Consider the following 23222-nt stretch of genomic DNA (forward strand, 5'->3'; position numbering starts at 1 on the left):
AAGAGGTTAACGTCACATTTCCCCAGTGACAGGGACAAGACTTACTGGCATTGCTTTTTTTCTGCTGCTCTTGGCTCTTCTGAAGATGTACTCCTTTACAGATTTCCTGAAATGTTCGCTGTGAAAGAAAGAAAGAAGACTTGGGAGTCAACACAACATCATTCAAGAAACTAACTAAACTAATAAACTTGTATTTGCCCAGTCATAACCCTCTTTATTAAATACTCTCAACGGGTCACTCCATAGTGAGCAGTGAATTGAAATTTCAAAGCCTTAGAAATAAAATGTATATCGTGGTGCAATATCAGATACAGACTATGGAATTGGTAATACTCACAGGTCTGCTTTTGCTGCTGACTTCTCCTTCCTCATGTTGCATCTTGCTCCCGCTGCCATTGTTCAGACTCTCACTTGACGACGTCATGCCCAGAAGTTGGTCATTGCTGTTCAGACTACCGTAACCACTGGACCCACTGCTGTGAACCGGCTGTGTGCAGACACAGAGAGGGAAGAAAGAGTTCAAAAAGGGGGCACTCTAGGGATGCTGTCACAGGGCAGAACGAATGTAGAACTAGTTAGATCATTTGTTTCTTTTGAGCTTTGGTGGTCTTTAATGGTGGTGGTGTTTCATTACATGCCATGGCACAGGTCACTTTTTTTTTGTTTTCCATTGTAGGTAGCACCATGTAACTGATGCTGTTTTTATGCGTTTCCTCGGCTGAGGTTTCGATTTAACCGAGCCAATACTATATGATGACGTGACAAAACTGCAAACATCTGACTGGTCAGACAAAATCACCATTTTACATAACAATACTCAGTATCTAAATGATTATTTTTTTAGTTAAAATTGTCTTTCACCTGCAGCAGAAGCCGATGAATCTGCTCAGTTATCTCCAGGATGTCAGAGTCCACTGTCTTCATATGGCTGACAGCTGTGACGGGCGGCATGAAAATGTCTTCATTCACAGGGCCCCTGACAAACAAACACATCAACAGATTGAGACACATCAAACTGCTTCATTTAAAGAGAAGCTTATTGATCTACACATAGTACAGACTGTGTTTCACCCTTCTTTGTTGTTACTGAAAAAATACTTACATGCGGACTTTGTGTCTTCCAATAACAAAGGAGACCTTTCGGCTCCAGGGGTTGACAAAACTGGACCAGCTCGTGTCCAGGATGATGTATTCTCCGTTTCGTGCACAGATGCGGATGGACGAGTGGTCAAACGGTTGTCCTGCACACTGAACAACTGCAGAGAAAGATGAAATAACAATGAAAAAAATCAGACCATGGCAGACATGAAATATTGATCCTTCATCTGCTTTATCTGGCTGGACTCACTCTTTCTGTGTATGGCCAGCATGACCTGTCGGTCATTGGGATGCAGATGAAGAAGAACTGGGGTACCAATCAGGTCCTGAGGGAGATACCCGAGGAGAGGAACCGCCCTGATACAAACAAAACACATCATCTCTGTTTATATCACTCCTTTAGTGTTCAGGGACATCAGCGCAAATATTTTTAGCATTCATGCCTCACCTCTCATCCACATCCTGGAACACACAACTTGGAGTGTGTGTGGTGGTGAAAATGCGCTTATCCGTAGGAATTCTGGGCGCTGTGAAGAATTTAATTTAAGAGTAAAATTACTAAGTTATATGAACAACTATCAATATCAATCTGAGAGTTTTCTGAGAGTTATTTTTAGGTTGCAGTGAACAATAAGCTTTTTAACAGACTGGAAACCTATGATAAACATGAAAGCGTAATATAAAGTAATATTTTTCCTTTTCTGTTTTTTAACAAATTCCAAGTCTTTCCAAATCTGCCGTGAAGTTCTTACCATCGTAGCCGGAGTGAACCCTCTCAGCCAGAAGGAGGCAGCAGAACTGGTCTTCAGCGTGGACTGTGTCCTGGACCTTCATCAGGTAAGGCGTCATGCGAAATGGATAGTACCGTAGGTCTCCCTCACATTCCTTACCACCACTGGATATTAGAAAACAAAATAGTTAAACTCAACCAAATTAAGCTCGAGTTGTATGTTTAATTCAAGTATGCCCAAATATTGTCCAAAATAATGGGTTTTGGTTTTCAGATTGAACACATGGGGGCACTGCATAGCCATTTCTCTTCTAGATTAGTGCAACATAAATAAGAGTGAACTAATGTCAATGAGAATCTTAAATAGCTGTTCTTCTGTGTGGTGTTTGAGACCCAAACTGTTATGGTAGATTAGTGAGGAACAGTTTAAGTTTGAAAATTATACTAAAATCAATATCCTAACAAATGCAATGCGTGCTTTTATTATATGGGTGTGTGTATGTGTGTATAAACTGAGCTGGAAAAAGCATCTAATTACAGCTTATATGCTTGTGATGTCACAAATTAATTAAAATGCATAAAAACTAGAATGAAATTATGAATATAAACAAAAAACAGCTAAAAACAGCAGATGGCCTGACAGTGCATATGAAACAACTCCAGCCCACCTGATACGACAGAAAAAAGACTTCTCCTGCTTGCAGTCAGGCGGAGATGACTCTGAAATGGAAAAAGAAATGTTTTAATTCAAAAGGAACACGGTCCGGTCAAATGATAGCCAGGAGCTTGGCTACTGCAGGCGTAGCAGATTTGACTAATTGCATCAAAAAGCATCATCTGGAAGCACGGCTTTGCACATACTGTAAATGCATTGAATTAAAACAGTCTAAATTTGGTGTACTAAGTATTTCCAAGCATCTCGGAACAAATCAGTGACTTAAAAGGGCAGCTCTGGATCTGATGCATACGGAACGTTTGAGGTAGCTGACCCACTAGTTGAATTCTCAGTTAAATTGAAGATTAAATCATTTGTTTTTGAAAAACAATCTTACAAATAAGCATGTTATTTTTATCTGAATTCTGACTGCTGTGGACAGGTGTACCTTTTGTTCTGTGACCCCCTAAAAGCAATCAGTTTTACATCATTCTTTGCTAATTATGCCTTACAAACAGACAGCTCAGTCTGTTCTTGTCAGATTGGTTTAAAGGCCCAAATATAGCCAGTTTTATGAACAACTAAAGTCGGGTCAACTCAAACCTAATGTATCATGTTGGCAGCTGGTTGTGATCGGCTGACTTGTTGTCAGTCAAATTTATCAAATGTAACTCAAAAGACTTGCGCTCCATTGATTGATATCACATTTGCAGAGAGATGTGTTGTTATACCTGCTCCGGCGCACATGCTCCAGGAGGGCAGGCGGTAAGGAGTTGTGAAGCTGTAGAACACACTAACATCCTGTGGTGTCAAGAATTCCACAAACTTGGAGTCCTTGAACACATCTCTTTTGCAGTTGAGGATGGAGGCAGCCTGATCAGAAATGTAGACTATCCTTCCTGTGTTAAGAGACACTGCTACTGCAAAAATGTCCTGTTGAAGACACCAAATTATGAATGAATAAGTCATCAACAACTAAAACGTCCTTCTGTCTCAACATTTAGGTTAAAACCCATTAAATTATTTGCAAGGAAAAGAGAACTCTGTCTCACATTGTTCTTGAGGGTGTATTCAGAAGTGATGCTGTCTATCTCCTCTATGGTGTAAGAAGAAGAAACATCCTGGCCTGACGGCTGACTGTCGTTTATCATCAGCAGTTGGTAATACTCCTCATTGGCTGCAAGAAATAAGATCACTCTTGTCAGAACTTGGACAAGACATAGTGTAAAACTGAACAGAACTTCTTCTAGAAATGACAAAAACATGCAAAGAGTGGAATGTCAAGATGATGCAGTCATAATGACGTCAAAGACATTCTTTATAGATGAAAAATGTCTGAGCCAGGGTACATTGCATCACATTTAGTAAAACCCCATTGAGAACTGTGCTGCTGAACCTCTATACACCTATTTACATCTGCAAACATTTAAAAAGGGCTGACTGAAGCAATTACAGACCATTACCCCTAAAACCAGCAACAAAAATGTTCCCTCCAGCTCAAAGTTATGTCTTTATTTCTTTTGAAATGCCAGTTGCTTACTGAATTCCACAGAATCGTGACAAAAATAATGATAATATTCATGTATTTACTCATGAATATGAAATAAGCGATTTTAAGTATACAGCACTGTGGAAAGGGAGAGGAGCAAAAAACAGAAAATGCTTGGTTGGGTTGGGAGAGGGAAGATCGACTGTTGCTTTAAATGCATACATACCTTCTACCTGTTTCACACAGCGGAGGGCATACTTGAGGGTGTTCAAGGTGGTAGATGTGTGATTGTGTTTCTTCTCAGCTGGCAGGTGACGCTTGAGCTCTTTGAGAATTTTAATCACTTCCTTCTGGGTCTTGGCTTTGGCAGACTCCTGACTACTGCAAGTTGGACATGTGCACAAGTAAGAGTTAATTATGGGAACAAGGAAAGGAAAGGAAAGGCACTAGAATATCAACAAAAGACTGTAGTTTTGGAAGCTGCACTTCTGAAGCCACACCACATGAATCCTGTGTCCTTTGACAACAGCATTGATCAGTGCACTAACCTGCAGCCACTAGTTGAAGGGTTGTCTTGCTCCGAGCTCAGTAGACTGAACGCGTTTGAGCTGCTTGGAGGTGACGAACTGTGGGAGTTGGAACTGTACGGGAGAGAGGGACAGTTTAACTTTGCTGTTTGAGCATCAACAAAGTAGAGCAAAATCACATCAAATACCACAAAAAGAGAGGGAGGAAGAGACTTGCTGCTGATTTTCATTCAGTCAGTCTGATTTTGAGCCCTGGCTCACCAAATTAACTTTTCTGAAGCACAAACTTCACGTGTCTCCAACACACATCTGAGGTGCTCAAGTCAGCATCAGCAACAAAAGGACAAGTGTGCTTATTCTCACACTATAGGGCGTCAAAAGGAGCGAAAAAAGGAGCAGCTGTTTTGTTCATCTTTGTCAAAATGCACTGGGTACAGAGTGCATGCAACTTCACATCTTATTTAGGAGCCAAGACACAAAAGAAACAGCACTTCTAATCTGAGGTCTGTATCACTTCCTTGAGGACCTAAAAATGCATCCACAGTTCAATGGGTGCACAGCAGGAAAGAGGCTATATCACAGCTGGAAGCAGCAGCAAATAAAATCGACTTGCTCTCTTGGAGCTAAGAGTCAGAAAATACATCATTAACTATCTATACTGGCTATTCTTCTGCCCGACTCCAGCTGCCTAGCCTTCACTCCTCACCAACGGGAGGATTTACATTTTAAAAATACACAAAATGACTCCCTCACCAAATGACACTTGGAGATATGTAAAAGCACTGCAAACTATCTATGTTTTAGTTTAGCTTTTTTACTCTTTCAACGTCTTTATCCTCATAATTTGTGCCATTCTTTACAAATTCAAAAACAATCTCTAATTGTTCTGAAGCCCTTACGCTAGAAAGATACACTAGAAATAAACGTTAATAAAGTTAATTTCAAACCAGAACAGGAGTTGTTTGACCTTATCTCTTGGAGCACTTGCTGTGTGTCTAACATACCACAGCGTTCTTCTACCTCTGCGTGCCTATTTAAATCATGATAACCACCACCATGACAACAACTCACATGACTGACTTTCCAGAATTAGGTCATGCAGAACAGCTTCCATCTCTATAAGATAGAGATCTACCAAAAAGCTCTGAAAAAAAGCCATAAGGGGGACCTTGAGGTAATATTACTGTCAAACTTTACAGTACTGGTTTATACATGTCCTGTCTGTGTACATGTTTGAGTGTGAGTATGTAGTCTAGGGTGTTAACCCACAAGCTTAACACTGCACTAGTATACTAAAATCATCGGTCCGCAGGGACACTGACTCACAGCAGCACAGCTTACTATAGTGTGTGTAACAGGCTTACCTGGCCAGAAATAAAGTTCACCTTTATAAACAGCCTCTCTTAGCAGAGGAGGGGTCAAAAATAGCTTTTAGTTTTCAGAAATACCACCGCTGGTTTTAGATGGAACAGATAACATATACGTGAGACTGATACAGATATACAGTTTCTTATCAGTGTGGTACAGAATTCTGTGATTATATATATATATATATATATATATATATATATATATATATATATATATAAAAATACTGATATTGATTTGTAAAGCTTTAAATGGTATAGGACCTAAATGAATTATATCTTCTGGTACATAAACTTCCCAGGCATCTTAAGTAATCTGTAACAGGTTTTCTTTCAGTCCTCAAAGGTAAAACCAAACATGGATAAGCTACTTTCAGCTTTCTGTGAATGGTGCCACACTGGTGGCAGCGTACTGTTGTGGCTCTTTCTTTGTATCTTGTGTTATTTTAAAAACTTTTTTCTACACTGGTTTGGATGCTATGTTTCTACAATGTTTTCTGGTGCTAATTCTTTTTTTCACATCTATCATGATGCATAACCATGGCAAGGGGAAAGTTGTATGTTTGTGGGAGCAGCTGATTGAGCTTTCCAAAGTCCAAGTAGTGCCTGGAATAAGACCCCAAACCCAAATGAGTTGAAAGGAGATGTCTGCGATGCACAGTAGGAACAAAACAGGGATAAAGGAGAAGGAAGCATTTTTTCCTTTGATCATCATGGAAAGTGTGAGATAACTGGTGCTTGGAGTGCTGAAAAGGATGCAGTGGCAATATCAGGAAGGCAATTTTTTTCACCAAAACATGGCTGCAGGAAAACACTAACACCTTTCCACTGAGCTTTGAGACTATATAGGAGAACTGTGGCTCTGCAGCAACTCTTAATTTTTTTAAATGAAAATTTTAAACTTTAAACCTGTTTGTCACTGAATTTGACTGACTAAATCAAAATGAAGGACTCTAATTAATAACATCCAAGTCACATACTTTTTACTCTGTTTTACTTTTCTTACTTTATAATTTTTTGTTGATTTCCCATTGCATGTGTTGTTGTTGCTACGCAGTGTTTTAGGGCATTTTCTGTTCTCTTTAGAGCATTTGGAATAGCCTTTCTGTTGAGTTGTACTATATAAATAAATGACCCTTAGCTTTCATAGGAACAAAGTGACCATAGGAAAAACAAAGGTAGTCAGTGAATTACCAACAAACTGTACAAAAATTAAAATGAGTAAAAAGTCATATGGAGCACGTGTTTCTGTCCTACATGTTTAGACAGAGGATAACTAAATTTATCTTATCCCAAAAGTTCCTTCCGTTCTGACTGACTTGTGGACTCACAAGAGCTTGACCAGTCAGTAAGAACTGAAGAATTGAAGCTTTGCATTGAGAGTCAAACATCTTCAAGAGTGAAAAAAAGAAAAGAAGTCAAATAAAAACATTTTTAAGCTGGGTGACTAAGACTCTACACAGATACATGTTTCTGTATTTGTTTTTATTGACTCAGGAGGACATTGCAGTTTTGTAAGAGAAAACCTTTAACAACTTTCAAACAAAGCCAGCATCCATGTGTCTGTTGTATAACTACTACTAAGTCAGATAAATGTAGGAAGTACACGGAACTGTGTTTGTAGTCCACTGAGCAGTATTAGCCAACAAGCTTAACAAAAGACTATTAACAGCTGTCTGAGAAACTGACTCACCTACAACTTGAGGTACTAAGAATAACCCGCTTAGCTACTAAGAATAGAGAACATCTTTACAAATAGCCATTCCAAGCACAAGTTTAATTCTATCAAAAATAGCCTTCAGTAGTCCCGAAGAAGGCAACACCTGGATTTAGACAAGACAGTCTGAACATGTATTAGGGCTGAGTAGGCTAATTGGCACTGCTGTAATGAGTCCTGCAAAGGGCAAATGAGTTTCTTTTTTAGTTTAAATTCTGGAGATCAGAGCAAGGTGGTCTTGTTTAATTAGAAACCTGCCACTGACAGGTTGTGTGTCCCTGTGTGTCTATAATTGCAGTTAAAATGTGTTATTCATTACTATGTTGTTATTCATGTTATTCGATATGTTAATATGACATGAATAACGCAGCACAACCTCTGCAGACTTTTTCCATTCTGTGTGATGACTACACAAACAACATGACTATCATGAATTCAAATGAATTCTGACAAGAAACGCAGAATAAAACTGTCTCACTTACAGTACCTTTAACCCACAGTTTGTGCATCAGTTCTAGATTCTGGACAACTAAGGTTACATTGCACAATTACACATAAGTAACCTTGAATGATTGGTTGTGTAATTCAACCCTTGAATTTACTGTGCACAGCTTATTATATTAGTCTTCAAGCTTATCAGTGCACTACAATCAGCAGTATTTAATGCTGATGTATTATTTAATGGACCCATTTATCAGATGCAATATGTTACTACTGATTACAGGCTTAAAACACTTAAAAGAAACTTATGAATGCTTTTAAAGTACTTTGCTAGTTCATAAGACTGTGTAATATAATGTTTATAGTTTAAACTGCTATATTAGAGTTTCGAGTGTAAAAAAAAAGGCTTATTTACGCCACATTTCTCATCCAGACTTTTGCAGATTTTGATCCAGATTTCACTACATTTTGCTGCACTCACTTGTGCTGGGACTGCAGCACAGAAACATTCATTTAGGAAAGTGCTGCGGGTGGTATGCATCATGGTGGGAATGTTATGAATCTAGATTCTTGCCCTGTTTGGCTTTCACTAAATAGTGCAATTAGCCCAAAAAGCTCATGTCTGCTTCACCACTGAGTGTTTACTGCAGTGTAGCAATCTCTCTGCTGCTTGCACACATGTTTGCGCTCCAGGGGTAACTTCAAAAGGAGCATTTTGGGCATTGTCCAAAAAGACACGTGACTGATTGGCATCCTGATTGGGGTGAATGAAGTAGAAAACAAAGATAAAAAAAAGGAATCTCCAGGATTGTTCCCACTCTTCAATTTTGTGAAGACCAAGCAGGCAGTTCACGATGCCATTCTTTCAAGGCCACCTGTCGAAGCAGCAGATGAAACCTACGGGTGTTTGGTGATAATAAATTATTTTTCCACAACACGTCTTTTTTGCACAGCAGGCATCTTAACACGATATTTCGGGAAAAGAACGGGTGAGATTCATAACATGAATATTAACCACAGTGGTGGGTCATTTCCTGGCAACTGTTACTGTGCATCTTCACTTTCAGGGACATTTGATGCACCCAAACCATTGTTAATATTACTGGTAAAACTACTCCAGATGTGTCAACAAGTCAAAGTGTCTGCTCTGTTGAAGGTCTTTTAATGATAATCCTAACAAACATGCTTATTGGATCAGTTTCTAGATGTTAAATTTCACTTTTCTATCAAGCTTCAGTTTCCAAAGATGTGCCACTAAAACCAAATTTATGAAAGAATTGCATAGAACAGTTCATTTTCTTTTTGACAGAACATTATATTTCCTCCTCCTTGTCTCTGCACGAAATATATGACAGGCGTTTCCCTTAGCTGACAATAAATATAAAGAATGACTTATATAAATCTTATTGTTGGAAATTATTTGTAAAAAATGCATTGTCCAAAATTAGGGCGTTCATTCGCTGAGAGATCAGATGAAGGTGGAGTAGTAAAAGAAGTCTGACATAATAAGGGAGCGTTTTACTCCCAAAAATTAACATAAAAAATGTTAGAAGTTCAACTGAAAGGAAGGAGGGATAGAGCAAGCAGGGGAAGAGGAACAAATAGAGAAATGGAGAAGGAAAGAGAGAAATGGTCGCGTAATAAAAGTCAGTAATAAAAGGGGTCGAGTGTGCGCTGTGTGTGAAGCTGATCAAACAGGAATAAGGTGTGGCTTATTAAAAACTCTAGACTTAAAAGATCAAGTGAGATAAGGAAGGGCAAAGAGTGAGAGTAAAGACGTCAGAGCATTTGACTAGCCTAGCTCCACCCAGAGATAAACACACACAAACATCATGTTTCCATAGTAATAACAAGCAGTTGGAGAGCGTGAAACAACCCATATGGCGATGAGGCAGAGCCAGTTCCCAGTCTCATAGATGACATCAATTCAGTTTTCCTACTGGGAGATAAAGTCACTTGTTTTTTCCCCTGCTCTGCTCGTCTCCCGGCTGCTCAGCATCTAAACTTATTTTTGGCCATGATGTAGTCAGAGAATGTTGGGAGTTGAACAAGTATTTTGTCCTGGTGATTTAACCCATTTTCATAATAGTGGTTGGCATTAGAACAATTATCACAAACAACTCTTTGAATAGGAGGCACTGTGACGGTTATTTCTGGGTCAGGACAATAACATTTGTGTGTTGGAGATGATTAATCTGACTAAAATAACAAATCTACATTTAATTACAGGATCTGGTAAGGACAGAATAGATGTATTAGATTACTAACAGTGAGAGCAATAAATGGAGCACATCTCATCTCCTCACTGATAAACTAAAAGTCAAAAGACTGACCATCAGAGCTCATCTCTATAGACATTTCCAAAGATAGACAAGACACATTTAGTCACACTGTAGCCTTTAAAATTTCACATTAGATTCTATAAGACTTATTCTCTTTATTGATGATTTATCTATCAATTGTGGTGAAAACTGCTGTTTGTTCAAATTGCTTCATCCATTCTGTTTGTCTCGTCTTATACCATCGTATTTAACAAGAGAAGCAACAACTTCCCCCATTACTTTGCTCTTGACATAAAACACAAACAGCTGTGTGCCTCTGTACATCTAAGTGTGTGGTTACGGTTTGCACTTTCGATACCTTTGAGTGAACACACTCTAGATCCAACAGATGATATGAATATGTCAGACCAAACCAAAGTTTTGTGTTCTACTTACAGATCAGATCATTTCCATTCAGCATACTTTCATCAAGACGAAGACAGGAAACAGGATTTTGTACACGCAAGCTACCAGCTGTCAGAAACAACCAAATGCTGACAGACCACAGACGAGAAGTGACTCACATTTGCGTGACGTGAGCTGGTGCGAGATCTAGTTTAGGGAGTCATAACCTGATTGTGTTCAAAGGGGGCGAAGCTCAATTAATCCTAATTTTGGCTGAAGAGCAAAATTAAAATGTGAAGAGTAACAGGATGGGCAGAATTACTTTGATGTCACTTGCAGGTAGTGCTCAGCGAGCAGTGAGAGTGCTTTTCAAAGCTGTGTCATTTAGAGGCCATTATTCAAATTTCAGTTTCAGCATTCGTGATCAGCGAAAATCTACAAGTAGGATAATTCAATCGCACCGCCGCGGTCAAGGGCTTGTTGGCCATCACTGAAGCCTTGGCTCACTCATCTGCAGACATTAGTCAGCGCTGGCAAATGCATCCGATGCTCATAGCTGCATTTAATATGACCTGAAAATGCTAGGGGCGGACATCATTGCTCATTTTTAAGCCATCTGTATGTAAATGCCATGAACAACTATGAAGAAGAGATCATAAATATCACAGCATAACCTTTCCAGGAATACTGGTATTCCCTTAAAGGTTTCGCACAGGTCCAGCTTTATAGTCAGAATTTCACTGACATACAGCAGGAACTAGAATGGCAGTTATCAGCTATGGCCCTAATTTTTAGATTTGGGACTGCTCCTATTTGGAATTATTGTCTTTTGCTTCTTTTGGCACTGCATCCCAATCGATGTCTACATCACAAAAAAAGTTGGAGTTGAATGACTGCGTGGTTAAATCATCAAATGCAATTTTATAAGGAGCTATCTGACCACAAGGTCATATACTCGCTTGTCTGCCAAATAAACTGTCTGCTGTAACCTTTGGTCTTCGCCCTGATCAGTATCTCGTGCCACTGAGTCCACATCCTAGCAGTCCTCCTTATCAGAGTTTTATAAAGGTTTGGGCAGGAGTTTTATCTACACCAGAAAATCTTTAGTGCTGTAAAGAGAGCCAGGATTCCTGCAGGTGCCAATGAGAACGAGTAGCATCACCTCTCTCTCTGTTTTTTTTCCCCATTCACAATCATAATATGCATGCCAGAGAAAATAGTTTTGTCACTCTCAATTACCTTTTGTTGCTCTCAGAAGATTCCAGCAGTGCCGAGTCTTTGCTGTTGCCATTGGAGCTGCCCAGTGACGCATGGCTGTGGCTCTCATTCCCATGACTCTCGTTGCCATGGCTTTCATTACCATGCGATTCTGTTCCACTTCCGCTGGACCCGTTACTCTTCATCTCCACATCCTCCTCTGGGAGCAATCGAGACCGAGTGTTCTTACGGATGTTGTGTGGCAATGCAGGAGGGTCCTGACCGCTGCTGTCACTGCCCTCTGACAGGTCAGGCCCACCTTGGCTGTAGCCACCCATCCGGTGCAGCTGCACCATCGAGCTGCACCCTGGGCCCCCCCTTGGGATGGAGTTGCTTGAAGTGGATGGCCTGCAGCCTGAGGCTACATCCTGGTCCTCCTGCACCAGGAAGCAATATGGCTTGGAGTCTGAATCCTCTGACATCGGGAGGAGTTCCATCGTGGGCTGGTTCAAGGTTAATTAACAGGATGAGGAAGAACAGCAATCACCCCATTTTAACAAGGATGACGGCCGAGGGAATGATAGAGGAAGCGGACTGATCTGCGGACAGAATAAGATTAGGAATGAAGCAAAGCTTATTTATTTTAGTGTTTTAGTGTTTAGAGTTTTAGTGAAAATAAAATGCTCTAGCAATAAACATATTCACCCTATTGACGTCATTACAGTCTAATGATGACAACTCTTCCTAAACAGCTGAAGGCTGGCAGAAAGCAAATCACTTGTGTCAGCTGAGTTTTAAAGTCCACACAAGCAGACATGAACCAAAACCTGTAGCAATCCAAACATGTGTGTTTAAAAACGGTCAGCAATAACTCAAAGTATTTTTAATTTGTACTTAATTAGTCCGGCATGGTATCTAATGTGAACACACATACAGCACACACACAGTTAAAAAATGTTTCAGGCATCGCTCAATGCTGCATCCATCCTTCAAAAAAAGTGTCTCATGCCCTTTGTCTGGTGTAACATCAGACCACATTGCAGGGTTTAACCCCTGACCTCTGAAGAGTCCTGTGGATGCCTCTCTGATGTACTAGGCAAAGCCTCTCAGGTTCAGACACTGTGGCCTTTAAAAACAGCGGGTCTGTGCCGTCTGAGCCCTTCAACCCTTTGAAAGGAATTTTCACCTCAGAACACAGAGCACTAGACAAGATTTATCTGAATGCCACCATGTCGCTCGCCAACAGCGCAGAACTTTCCCCTGTTATCTGTAACCTCAAGCAGACATGTAAGGCAGCAAAGCCGGTGCCCTGTATATAACAGGGCCATCTCAGATAACTGTGTAATATGGAGGCCAGATTTGCAAACAGAGTTGGCTGGAAATACTTGTGCTTACAGAAAGTGACAAATTCCACATTTTTTGGGGAGCATCGACAGTCGTGCGTTTCTAATAAAGTGGACAAGTTTAAAAAGTTGTAAAATTGTTTCCTACGCGATTACAAGGAAATGTGGTTAAGAAACACCACAAGTGAGCATGCACGTTTTCGGTTAATTGCAAACTAAGGAACAATGGAAAAGAGGACTGAAGAATTCCAGGAAAACTTGCAGGTTATAATCTGATGGACCCCGACCACCCTGAGAGCAACATGTGCAAATCCAACGTGGGATGAAAAGATGTTGCTCCCTGCTTTAGTCCGTAATGATATAGTATTATACTAATCATACCACAGTAATATAACCCCTGGTTTCTATGACTGTTTCTGTGTAAAGATTTTTTAGTCATCTTTGCAGCACAGTAACTTAGTTAAGGCACTGTTGATTTACATCTACACATGGTGATACAAACATTAGGCCGAGCTGTTAATTATAGCCAAATTGTTAAATGCAGAGCACAGACAAATAAATTCTCATTCTCATAATCTTGTCCCTGAGCAACATGTTGAGGTCACAACCATCAAGTGTTTGTGTGTAATCATCGTCTGGCTGCTTTCCTAGGATAAACTGAGAAGGTACCGACATGGCTTCCGCTCAATCGCGTCATGGAAAATGCCGAGCTCCATGACCTCCTTTATTTTCCAGAGCTTCACTGGGATGTGTATTTTACAGTCTCGCAGAGTTGGTTTTCATGGTCATGCCCTTACATGTCGCAGCATTTTTACGTAGGCTTTGTCTTGTGCGTCATTCACGTTTGTTGTCTGTCGATAAGCTAAAGCTGTGTTGACAGCTAAGTGAGACAGCTTTGTGAATACAGCGTTGATAGAATAAATTAAGGAAAACAATTTCAGCCTGACGGATTTATGTCCAAATGTTTGGTTTTCCCTCTTTGTTAAGGAATCTATGAATCTTTGTTTCAGAATTCATGTTTGACTTCAGTTATTTAACAGATGGACATTTACACTGCATAGATTTCCTGAGGGGCTCGTGCTGATCGCTTTTTAACGTTTTTTTTTTTACTTAAATTGAAAGTGAATGTGACTGCAGTGAGTGAGTACAGAGCTTCAGTTGAGCATTCTCCCGACCTGCCCTTATACTGTCAGTGTCCTCAATAACAAAACAAACCTGAGACCAATTAGACTAATTAAATCAATTAAATAGGGAGCTAAAAGTTCTAGAAAGATCCATTAAATCCATTAGAGATGTGTCCTATAGATTAAGAGACTAAGGAGACAGCCTCAACACTGACTTCCTGACTTTGTATAAAAAATACTTCTCACCTCATTAGAAAACCGGAGCATGTGCAAAGGAGCATGTAGCTGCTGAGCGGTATCATCTGAGAAGTGTAGCGAGGCCATTGAACTTTTCAACGTGACGCCATGGTTATTGCACATGGGGAATCTTTATGGTAAAATGACAGCAGCGAGGTATTTTCATTAATAAGTAACAACATTGTTGATCTTGGCAGAGAACATTTACTGCACACTCACCACCTGAACTGGGTCAGCATACAGCCAGCGACTGAGATGATCAAAAAGAGAAACCAGGGTCTAGCTTGGAAAGTGCTTAATAAGCTAAACTAGAGCAAAGATTCTAGCAATGACTCTGCCTCTGTGGTTAGTGTAGCTCCTCCATGACGATAAAACCCCTTCCCACGTAAAGGGTTTTATTAGGCTTAGTGGACCATGTAATTGCACATATGGAGCATTCAGTCCAGTGTTTTCATTAAACTGAGAGGCCTTATTTGCAGGCATTGTTGCCGAGGCAACACATTTAACTCAAAGTCGGATTCAGAGTTGAAGAGTGACTTGGCAATGAATCCGGTATTCAAAGTCCAAGAGTTCCCATCATCTATCAAGTTTCTGACAGACTTTCACCTCATCAGCTCACAATCAAGCCAAATCTGCTGGCACAGTACCAGCAGAGGAGTTAGACAGCAGAGCTGTAAGCGAGGCAGAGAAGGAAGGCATCAATATGTAACCTATAGTCTAATACAGATGATGACCAGATACTGGCACCTTCGGCAATTTAGATGCATGTATCAGGTATACAGACTGCTCTACTCTGAGGAAAATTCTTCGCTGTAGGCATAATTCTTCAATGAAACAGTGAGAGCGCAATGATCATACAGTACTCTATGCATAAAAGGGAATGGAGAGGAGTGAAGTGACGAGAACATGCAGAAGGCAGATATGTCAAAAGACAGAGATATGCGCAGCTGCAGACTAAAAGCTCAAGCTTGTTTCGCACGACATACTGCAACACATGACAGGAGCAAAAGGGCAAATATTTCATCTAGCTACGCTAAAAAGAGATGATTTGCAGGACAGACAGAAACGAAAGCTTTGTCAGAGCTGAGCACTGACTTGCAGTTAATTAAAACAAAAGTCATTAACAGTAGTTCAGACTGAGCGTTTATTGTTTGCAAACGACCTTTTCAACCCTGTCTGATAAGATCCTGTAAATGTTTGATTGAACTCTGCAGTAAAGGTTACTGAGGCTAATTCAACATTTATTCCCAGTCATTCATAAAATATTTTCCATCCAGCTGAGCAGTGCCAGAAAAGGAAGAAGAGTAAACCTGGATTTTCTTTGTCCCTCTGAGGAGACAACTCATTGTTTCAAACCAAATGACCTCCCACAGGGCCTTAATAATTACTCCTCCCTCACATGTGATGTCTCTGCAGAGTCAGCACATGCAATGACACAATTAAATGTCAGTTACAGGGATTTCTGGTCAAATGGCACAATGCCTGGCTGCCTGTTCAGAAAGCAGTTAGACACATCCTACATCAAAGTAAGTGCAGTGAAGAACAGCTGACTAACAGGCTAAGATGAGAAACTAACACAATCACAGGTTTTATTTTGCCCTTTGAGGTCATCTTAATGCAATCAAGGATTTGTTCTGGGAACACGCTGCTGACGTGGCCTTTCAGAATCTTGTAGAACTTTGAAGGGAAACAGAGAGAAAGAAATCACCTTTTTGTAAAATGGTGCAACACTCCACTCAGACATGGCATAAATCTGTTGGGGATAATTCAGTAATCAAATTGTGAAATTAAAATCTAATCAGGTTTGTATAATTTCTTCTCTGTGTTGTGCTAGAACAGGTTTTCAAGACGTGCGAGGTCATTTTTGTCTGTTTCATCCTTGATTTATAGTCATCGCTCCATCTCATCTACCAGAGGTAGTGTTTAGTCAAAGTCTTTTCATTTAAAGGATGGAAAAGTTCTGTGAATTAACTGAAAGTAAAAGACTAACATAACTCACGAAAACATGCATACAAACCTTTAGTCAAGACATTTACACTTGAAATCTGGTGCACCCTACTTCTATCAGTGGTCGCTGGAAAGCCTCAGAAACTTGAGTGGAGTCCAAGAATGCATCATGGAAAACACTCGATATAATTTGGGAAACTTTTCATTGGCACAGTATATTCTTTGTGAAAAAGTTTCTGTCAGATGTGACACCGTTGTTGGGAATTTGATGTAGGCCCAGAAACTGTATTGAAACGTATATATGTTTTACAGCCTCTAAAAAAACACTATTCAAAAGGCATTAAAGATATCTTGTTTATGTTAGTTCTCATACTTTGGAAAAACTCTTATGGGCAGGTCAAAACTGATTTAATCTGAAGATGTTTAATGTTGCACATCCATATAAGTTCAGTTACATGTGGGGTCTAAATGAGCAGGTTTTTAATTCACAGTTTATTAGTTTATTTAGCCGGGAAATCTGGTATAGGATAAGGAAGCTCAAAAATAACTCAGTTTCATTTTAGCTTTTTTAAACTTAAGCTCATTTTAACTCTATTCTGCGCCGCTATCCTGCTCTGAAAATAACATTTATTTAAGCTTCCATAATTCCTCTCCTGTATAGGGAGTAACCAAACAGACTCATATTTAACATCACTCATCATAAGTATCCCTTTTTCTCTTTCCCCTGACGTAAAAACATGCACATGACTGTGCTCTGGTCATATTATCTAATGCGTCATCTTATACAACCACTGCTGGAGTAACTGCACTAGTTCGACCACATCATGTTGGAGGCATTAAATCTATTTATAAAAGTATCAAGAACAGTGGACTTCTGTATTCAAGTGCTTGTGTGTTCACTAAAACTGCCTGACCTGTGCTGGGACACCTTTTTAGATTGAAATATCACAGTTTAAAATGTTTGCTTTGGAGGACGCAGAGAGGTAACAGTCTGGGGGAAGTACCAGCTCTGAGAGCACTAGTCTCATCCTTGAATGTTGCCTGGCAATGGAGTGAAAAAGCTATTTCGATGCTCCTTTCCTGCAACTGTGGGCAGGGAAATTTTTGTAGAGATGGCAACCCTTCCGCTGATTGCAAAATTAAGATAAACAGGTCTTACTTCTCCCTTGCCAACCTCTTCATGCGTCATTCATTCTCTCTCCTCCCTCTCAAGTCACAGAGAGGGCAAGCTGAATTTGGCCACATCAGTCTGTTGTTAGGCTTCCTGTCTGTTAACACAAAGGATCCCCTAATAGCTTCCACATTCCAAAGTTAAATCCTGGATGTGAGTGAAGGTTACAAATTCCTTGAACTTCCTCCCTGACTTATTAGGGTTAAGCTTTACCATCCCATCAAATTCAACCTACAACTTCACACTGGTGACACACAAATGCTTCATTTAGAAAATTGTGTTTCAGCAATTAAAGTACTTGTCCCCTCAGTCCCGGACAGAAAATTTCAATGAATGGATATTCCTCAGTAAAGCAGCCTATCATTCATCTATTTATCCCATCAAACTGAAACAAACTGCCTGACTCCTTTTACTTTTTTCTTTACTCTCTTTTTGGAAAACTGTAGCACCACTGATGGCAAATTATCTGATCGGAGTTGCATGTGAAGTTCTGCCATGTGTTGCCGCAGTGGACTTTATGTAAGGGGTTATGCCAGAGTTTCCATGCGATAGTGACAACGCAGGGCAGGTCTACGATGCTCCATATGTGACTATGACATCATTAACCCAGACTCTCCCCTCACTGTTTCCTTAAGTTATCAACATCCATCACTTTTGCCACTAATTTACTCTCCTTATGTAAAGTTCCCCAGAGCGCATGTCACCTGCGGTATTTCAGCTCATATCACGTAAAGGATTCCCCCTGTTATGTGGGCATGGCTGGTGTCCATTCAGAGTCTATAGTCTCACAGTGACACACTTATGCAACTTTCACCCCTCACTATTATACAGCATTTTATAGAGGCTGGTCTCAGAGCGCAGCTGTTAATTTGGTCTTAGTCGTTAGAAATAAACAGCATCACTGAATGTTACAGCTCACGCACACAAGTAAAACTCCACTAACCTGAAAGAAAGGCAGCCCCTATGTTGATTCAGGTGTCTCCGTTAAATAAATCCTTATTGCTGGAGGAATTTCTGACAGACTCACTGCTTCAGACGAAAGACGCGAGCCGGTGGTCCTGCCTTGGTAGACGAAACGCTTCCTTCTACTCCGCTGTCCACTCACACTGCCCTGAATCTTCACCGCATGCAGTGACCTCATTTCGGTTCTACCTTAAGCCCCTCCTCTCGCTCTATGTTTATTGGTATTTGTAGACGCCAGTCTCTATCTAAACCAATCAGCATGAAGAAAGTCTGCGAAGGCGGGTATAACAAGTGCCGCTCCGCATTATGATTGGTCCGCACTGCTGTTCGTTATTTTATATAAGGGTGTCATTTCTTTCACGTGTATTTCCACGGCTACTGCCGGCGTGAGAGAAGCGAGAGCAAATCACTACGACGCAGCTGCCGGTGAATGAAGCAGTGGCGATGGTTGGCTCACAGCGGCTCAGTGAAACCGACTGTTATCTAAACGGTTATACAAGTGTGTGTATAGCAATGTGGGTGAACGATTTGGCGCGCGTTAGCATAAAAGTTCTTTGACCCTCCTGAATGTGTGACATAACTCAAGGTGTCTTTGATTTTATGGCCATTCTTAAAAATAAATCAGTACAGTGATGTTCTTGGATAAAAGTGTGTATCCAAGAACGTTTCATGTTACGGCTCAGTGCAAAAAGTGTTTGGCAATATGAGTAAAGTCATGATGCTTTTTTTGAAAAATAGATGCATGACTGTTTATCATTTAGGTTCAGTTTTTAATAGTACTTAACAGGGAGGTCGTTCCAGGACCATCCCTCATCCCAGAGAGAGGGAATGATGCTCAAGACCATACCATAAACTGAAGAATCCCATCATACACCTCCTCATAGTAAAGAGGACGTTTGAACTAAACAATCTAAACAACGAAAAGATAGACCGCTTGCCTAAATAAAATGCTCATATTGTCCAGTCTCAGCAATTCTATGTCTACAGCTGAGAGGGATATTATTGAACTGTCATCCTCTGAGGAGTCACTCAAATAGTCCCTCTAGTGGCGGGATTGTTCACAGATTTTGGACCTTGTCGAATAACTTACTAATGATGAATGCATTACTTGCTTTGGCACCAAAGCTTGACATTCTTTCAAGTAAAGAATATTTTGAATGTACATTTTTATTTTTTTTAAACTAACAAGACAGGGGTCACAAAACAAGACAAAAAAACAAAAGTGATGTAAGACTGAACATTGAATGATAATGAAAATAATAATAATCATCATCATCACCGCCATTTGTTCCACCTCAGTCATAATAGAGTGATAATATTGAATATTAGCTTGGCCAGTTTATTAAATAGTTCGAAATTATAGGAAATTATTTGATCATTTTAAAACAGTCTTGTAATGATGAACATGGGTTCTGAAGGATAAGTAATACGTCATCTGCATAGAGAATTCTCTGTGTGTCTGTAGTAGTTGTTTGAACACCTATGGCAAAAAGGGATGGAGACATTCTTTCCTTGTCCCATTATGAAGAGTGAAGCTTTCTGAAATCCACCCATCTGTGTTAACTGTAGCAACCAGTGATGTGTATGGTGATTGAATCCAATAAATAAATTATTCTCCAAACCTAATTTTTTTATTATGTTGCAATTAGGAATTTCCCGTTATCTCTGTCAAAAGCTTTTTCTGCATGAAGAGAGATTATTGATTGACTGATAATTGCCTTGGGTTGAATAATTTACAGGTATTGAGAGATGATTGTCTAACTTTGATGAAACCAGTCTAGTTTGGATGGTTGAGAGATGGTAGTTCATGCTCTATTCTAGATGCTAAAGCCCTAAATATAATTTCTATATCTGCATTTACAAGGGAGGAATTTTTATTTGGTTTCAGGAGCGAATTATTCATGGCTGTATTCATACTGTGGGGAATTTTGGATGTGTTTGTAAATTCTGACACCATTCTCATAAATTCTAAAAAACATTTAGAATGTTTTAAATGTCAAGTTTGAAACATGTAACAATGGAGGGAATGCTGTACAATTGTTTTTATTGATTTTTGCTCCTTTTGCCAAGAAATATGTTTTAATTCATTAGTTTTTCAAGATAAAACAAATTAAAGACCGTTATAGATAACTTCTTGGGGAGTGTCTGCTACTAAAAGCTCAAATGAGATATAGTATGTGGCAATGTGTTTATGTGTTGATAATCAGTAGGGCTCCATATCTCAGTGTTTTAACCCCAAAAATGTCAAACATCTATCAACTGAACACAGCCTTCAATCATTTTATTCGAAACCCACTTAGCTTGCTCCAAATGCTGAGAAGCTGCAGCATATGGCCGCTGAGCCGGAACAAATTGCTGGTCAGTCATGGGAATTAGGCAACCACGGTACTCCTGTATGGAGTCTCCAGTATAAGCTTCGTTTTCTGGACTGTGGAGGAAACTGTGGCAGCTGGTGGAAACCCCACGCAATTGCAGGAAGACTCATACAGCCCACCATTCCAGGCAGTAAAGCATGTATGGATGGCTGGTGTCAAATCTGGGAGACTTTGGTTAACCTCTGAGCCTTCAAGTGGTCGTATCTTATATTTTAGTCATAATCGAAATAACAATTTCAGCAGCATATAAGTTTCTACAAGTTCTACAAAAATATATTTTCAGATTTTCCTTGCCAGACTTATTTCTGTTGTATTACAAGCTGAATGGGACTTAAAACCTCACTGCAATACATATAGTATAGTCATTGTGCAGGAGTAGGTTGTTTGTTACAGGGACAGTCAGTGACTGTGTATTAGACACAGTCTGCACATATGCCGACACGTGATTCTGAAATCAGACACAGGAATGAGATTATGTAGAGAGGTTGCACCAAGCATTTTCAACAAGTTAGTGTCCGTTGGAAAACTGTCGCTCTTCTTGGCTGTCTAATAGTGTAACATCATGGCTCAGAGAGCACAGCACAAACTCCACAAATGTGTAACTTCATAAGTCAGAGAGAGACGTCAGAGGATCTGGGGCCGAAAGTTAATCAGAAAGTTAATCGGATGTATGATTACGCATTATTTCAAAATCTGTCAAAATGTAAAACTTTAAACAAAAAGCTACACAGAAGGGAAATATTTACAATTTACTTTAAGTACGTAACAGGGCAAAATATGGTGAAAAGATGGAAAAAAAAGCAAACAAACAAAAAAACACATCCAGTCGCTTGTGCTTTACATCCTCCTGAGTAAATGCAAAGACAAAAGTGAAAAAACAGCATACCAAACTGGACTCAAATACTTCAAAATATGGTTGCACATATTTCAAATGATATTATGATATTTATGATGAGTGATTTTGAGATTGCTCTAGGCTACACCACTGGAGGCTTTTCCAGTCATTATGTATATTGTATTGTACTGTACAAAGTAAAGGAGAATACACAGACTCATTTGGATGTTTATTCTTATTTGGTCAAATTCAGGCAAATTAATGTGTGGTTGTCTCAATAGCTAATAGAGAAGGAAATACATTTGGACAGTTATTTGGCTTTTACATTTCATTTTCTTTTACCAAAAGTGAGAAAATGATGGTGCGTGGTGTTGTTCACACAGTGAGATATCTCCACACTTATATGGATGTCCTGAAATTCTACAGAAAAAGACATACTATACTCGGTGATGCGTGACAAAGGCTGCTTTAAACACACTATCCTAAAAGTGGCAGTTTCTGAAACAAAACATGGGAAACTGTGATGGAATAAGAAAAGCTGATCTGTCCCCACGCAGTCAGTGACGTCTAGCAAGGATTATTAATACCTTTGTGAGGCAATGATGGCTGTCAGATGTGATGAGAGCTCCTGACGCAACATAAGCTCTCTCCTTATTTGGATGCCCAAAAGTAACAGTGTGAGAGTGACGCAAATTGCCTCAGCGGTTCATGCTGTTATCAAGGCCTACACAGAAAGGGTATCCCTGGCATGAGGGGGTGGAGTGAGACTGCAACCATATACAGTATGATCATCAGTCTCGCTAGTAACACCCAGCAGCACACTGAAGGGAACGAACAGTAAGTCATTCAGGATTCAGGAGTACTGTCAAGAGCAGGAAGGTTATAGATTGAATATGTAGAGGAAAAAGTGATTGAAGGGTTTGGTAAGACAGATGCCTGGAAAACAATGTGACACAACGAGGCTCAACCTTAGGATTCAGGAGTAAATTGAACGAGAAGACTTGTACTTGAGCCTGGTGCCCAGTCCCAGGGGCATGTGCTTACAAAAATATTAAAATGGTTATCTACATTCGTTTTTTTTTGTATATTGGTTGGCCATGTTTCAACCAAAGCAGTCTAATACAACTGTCCTAAATAAATCCCTTCACTCATATAACATATTTAATGTTCAGTCTGTATTAAGCCTGTACTAGGAAGTGCAATGCAGTTCAACATGACCACAATCTGAAAGCCTCAAAAGCGACCATCTTTGTCTGATCACTAACTGAGCACTACGCATAATTATCATGCTTCATAAAAGGTGAAATGGAGACACAGTCTGCATATAAAGAGTCAGATCT

At 39.8% G+C, this 23222-nt stretch overlaps 1 protein-coding gene across 4 annotated transcripts in view; it reads right to left on the reverse strand.

Annotated features, from left to right (window-relative positions):
* The window catches only part of per2 (period circadian clock 2), a 29239-nt gene extending 10436 nt beyond the window's left edge, over nt 1-18803 (reverse strand). For 3 of the 4 annotated variants that reach the window (XM_072364441.1, XM_072364440.1, XM_072364438.1), the window contains exons 1-14: nt 18653-18803; nt 11930-12486; nt 4521-4613; nt 4199-4353; nt 3536-3660; nt 3215-3416; nt 2497-2548; nt 1851-1993; nt 1547-1625; nt 1349-1455; nt 1103-1256; nt 862-976; nt 338-487; nt 46-118 (exon numbers count right to left, since the gene is read on the reverse strand). In XM_072364441.1, coding sequence (XP_072220542.1) covers nt 46-118; nt 338-487; nt 862-976; nt 1103-1256; nt 1349-1455; nt 1547-1625; nt 1851-1993; nt 2497-2548; nt 3215-3416; nt 3536-3660; nt 4199-4353; nt 4521-4613; nt 11930-12384 — 1903 coding nt within the window. In that variant the 5' untranslated portion in view covers nt 12385-12486; nt 18653-18803. Of the gene's footprint in view, nt 1-45; nt 119-337; nt 488-861; nt 977-1102; nt 1257-1348; nt 1456-1546; nt 1626-1850; nt 1994-2496; nt 2549-3214; nt 3417-3535; nt 3661-4198; nt 4354-4520; nt 4614-11929; nt 12487-14810; nt 14843-18652 lie in introns of those variants that run through there. The other variant, XM_072364439.1, reaches the window with a different exon arrangement.
* Between the last annotated feature and the right edge of the window lie 4419 nt (nt 18804-23222).

This window comes from Leuresthes tenuis, unplaced genomic scaffold (genome assembly GCF_036924035.1).
Source record: "Leuresthes tenuis unplaced genomic scaffold, fLeuTen1.0.hap1 SCAF_14, whole genome shotgun sequence".
NCBI classification, from domain to species: domain Eukaryota; kingdom Metazoa; phylum Chordata; class Actinopteri; order Atheriniformes; family Atherinopsidae; genus Leuresthes; species Leuresthes tenuis.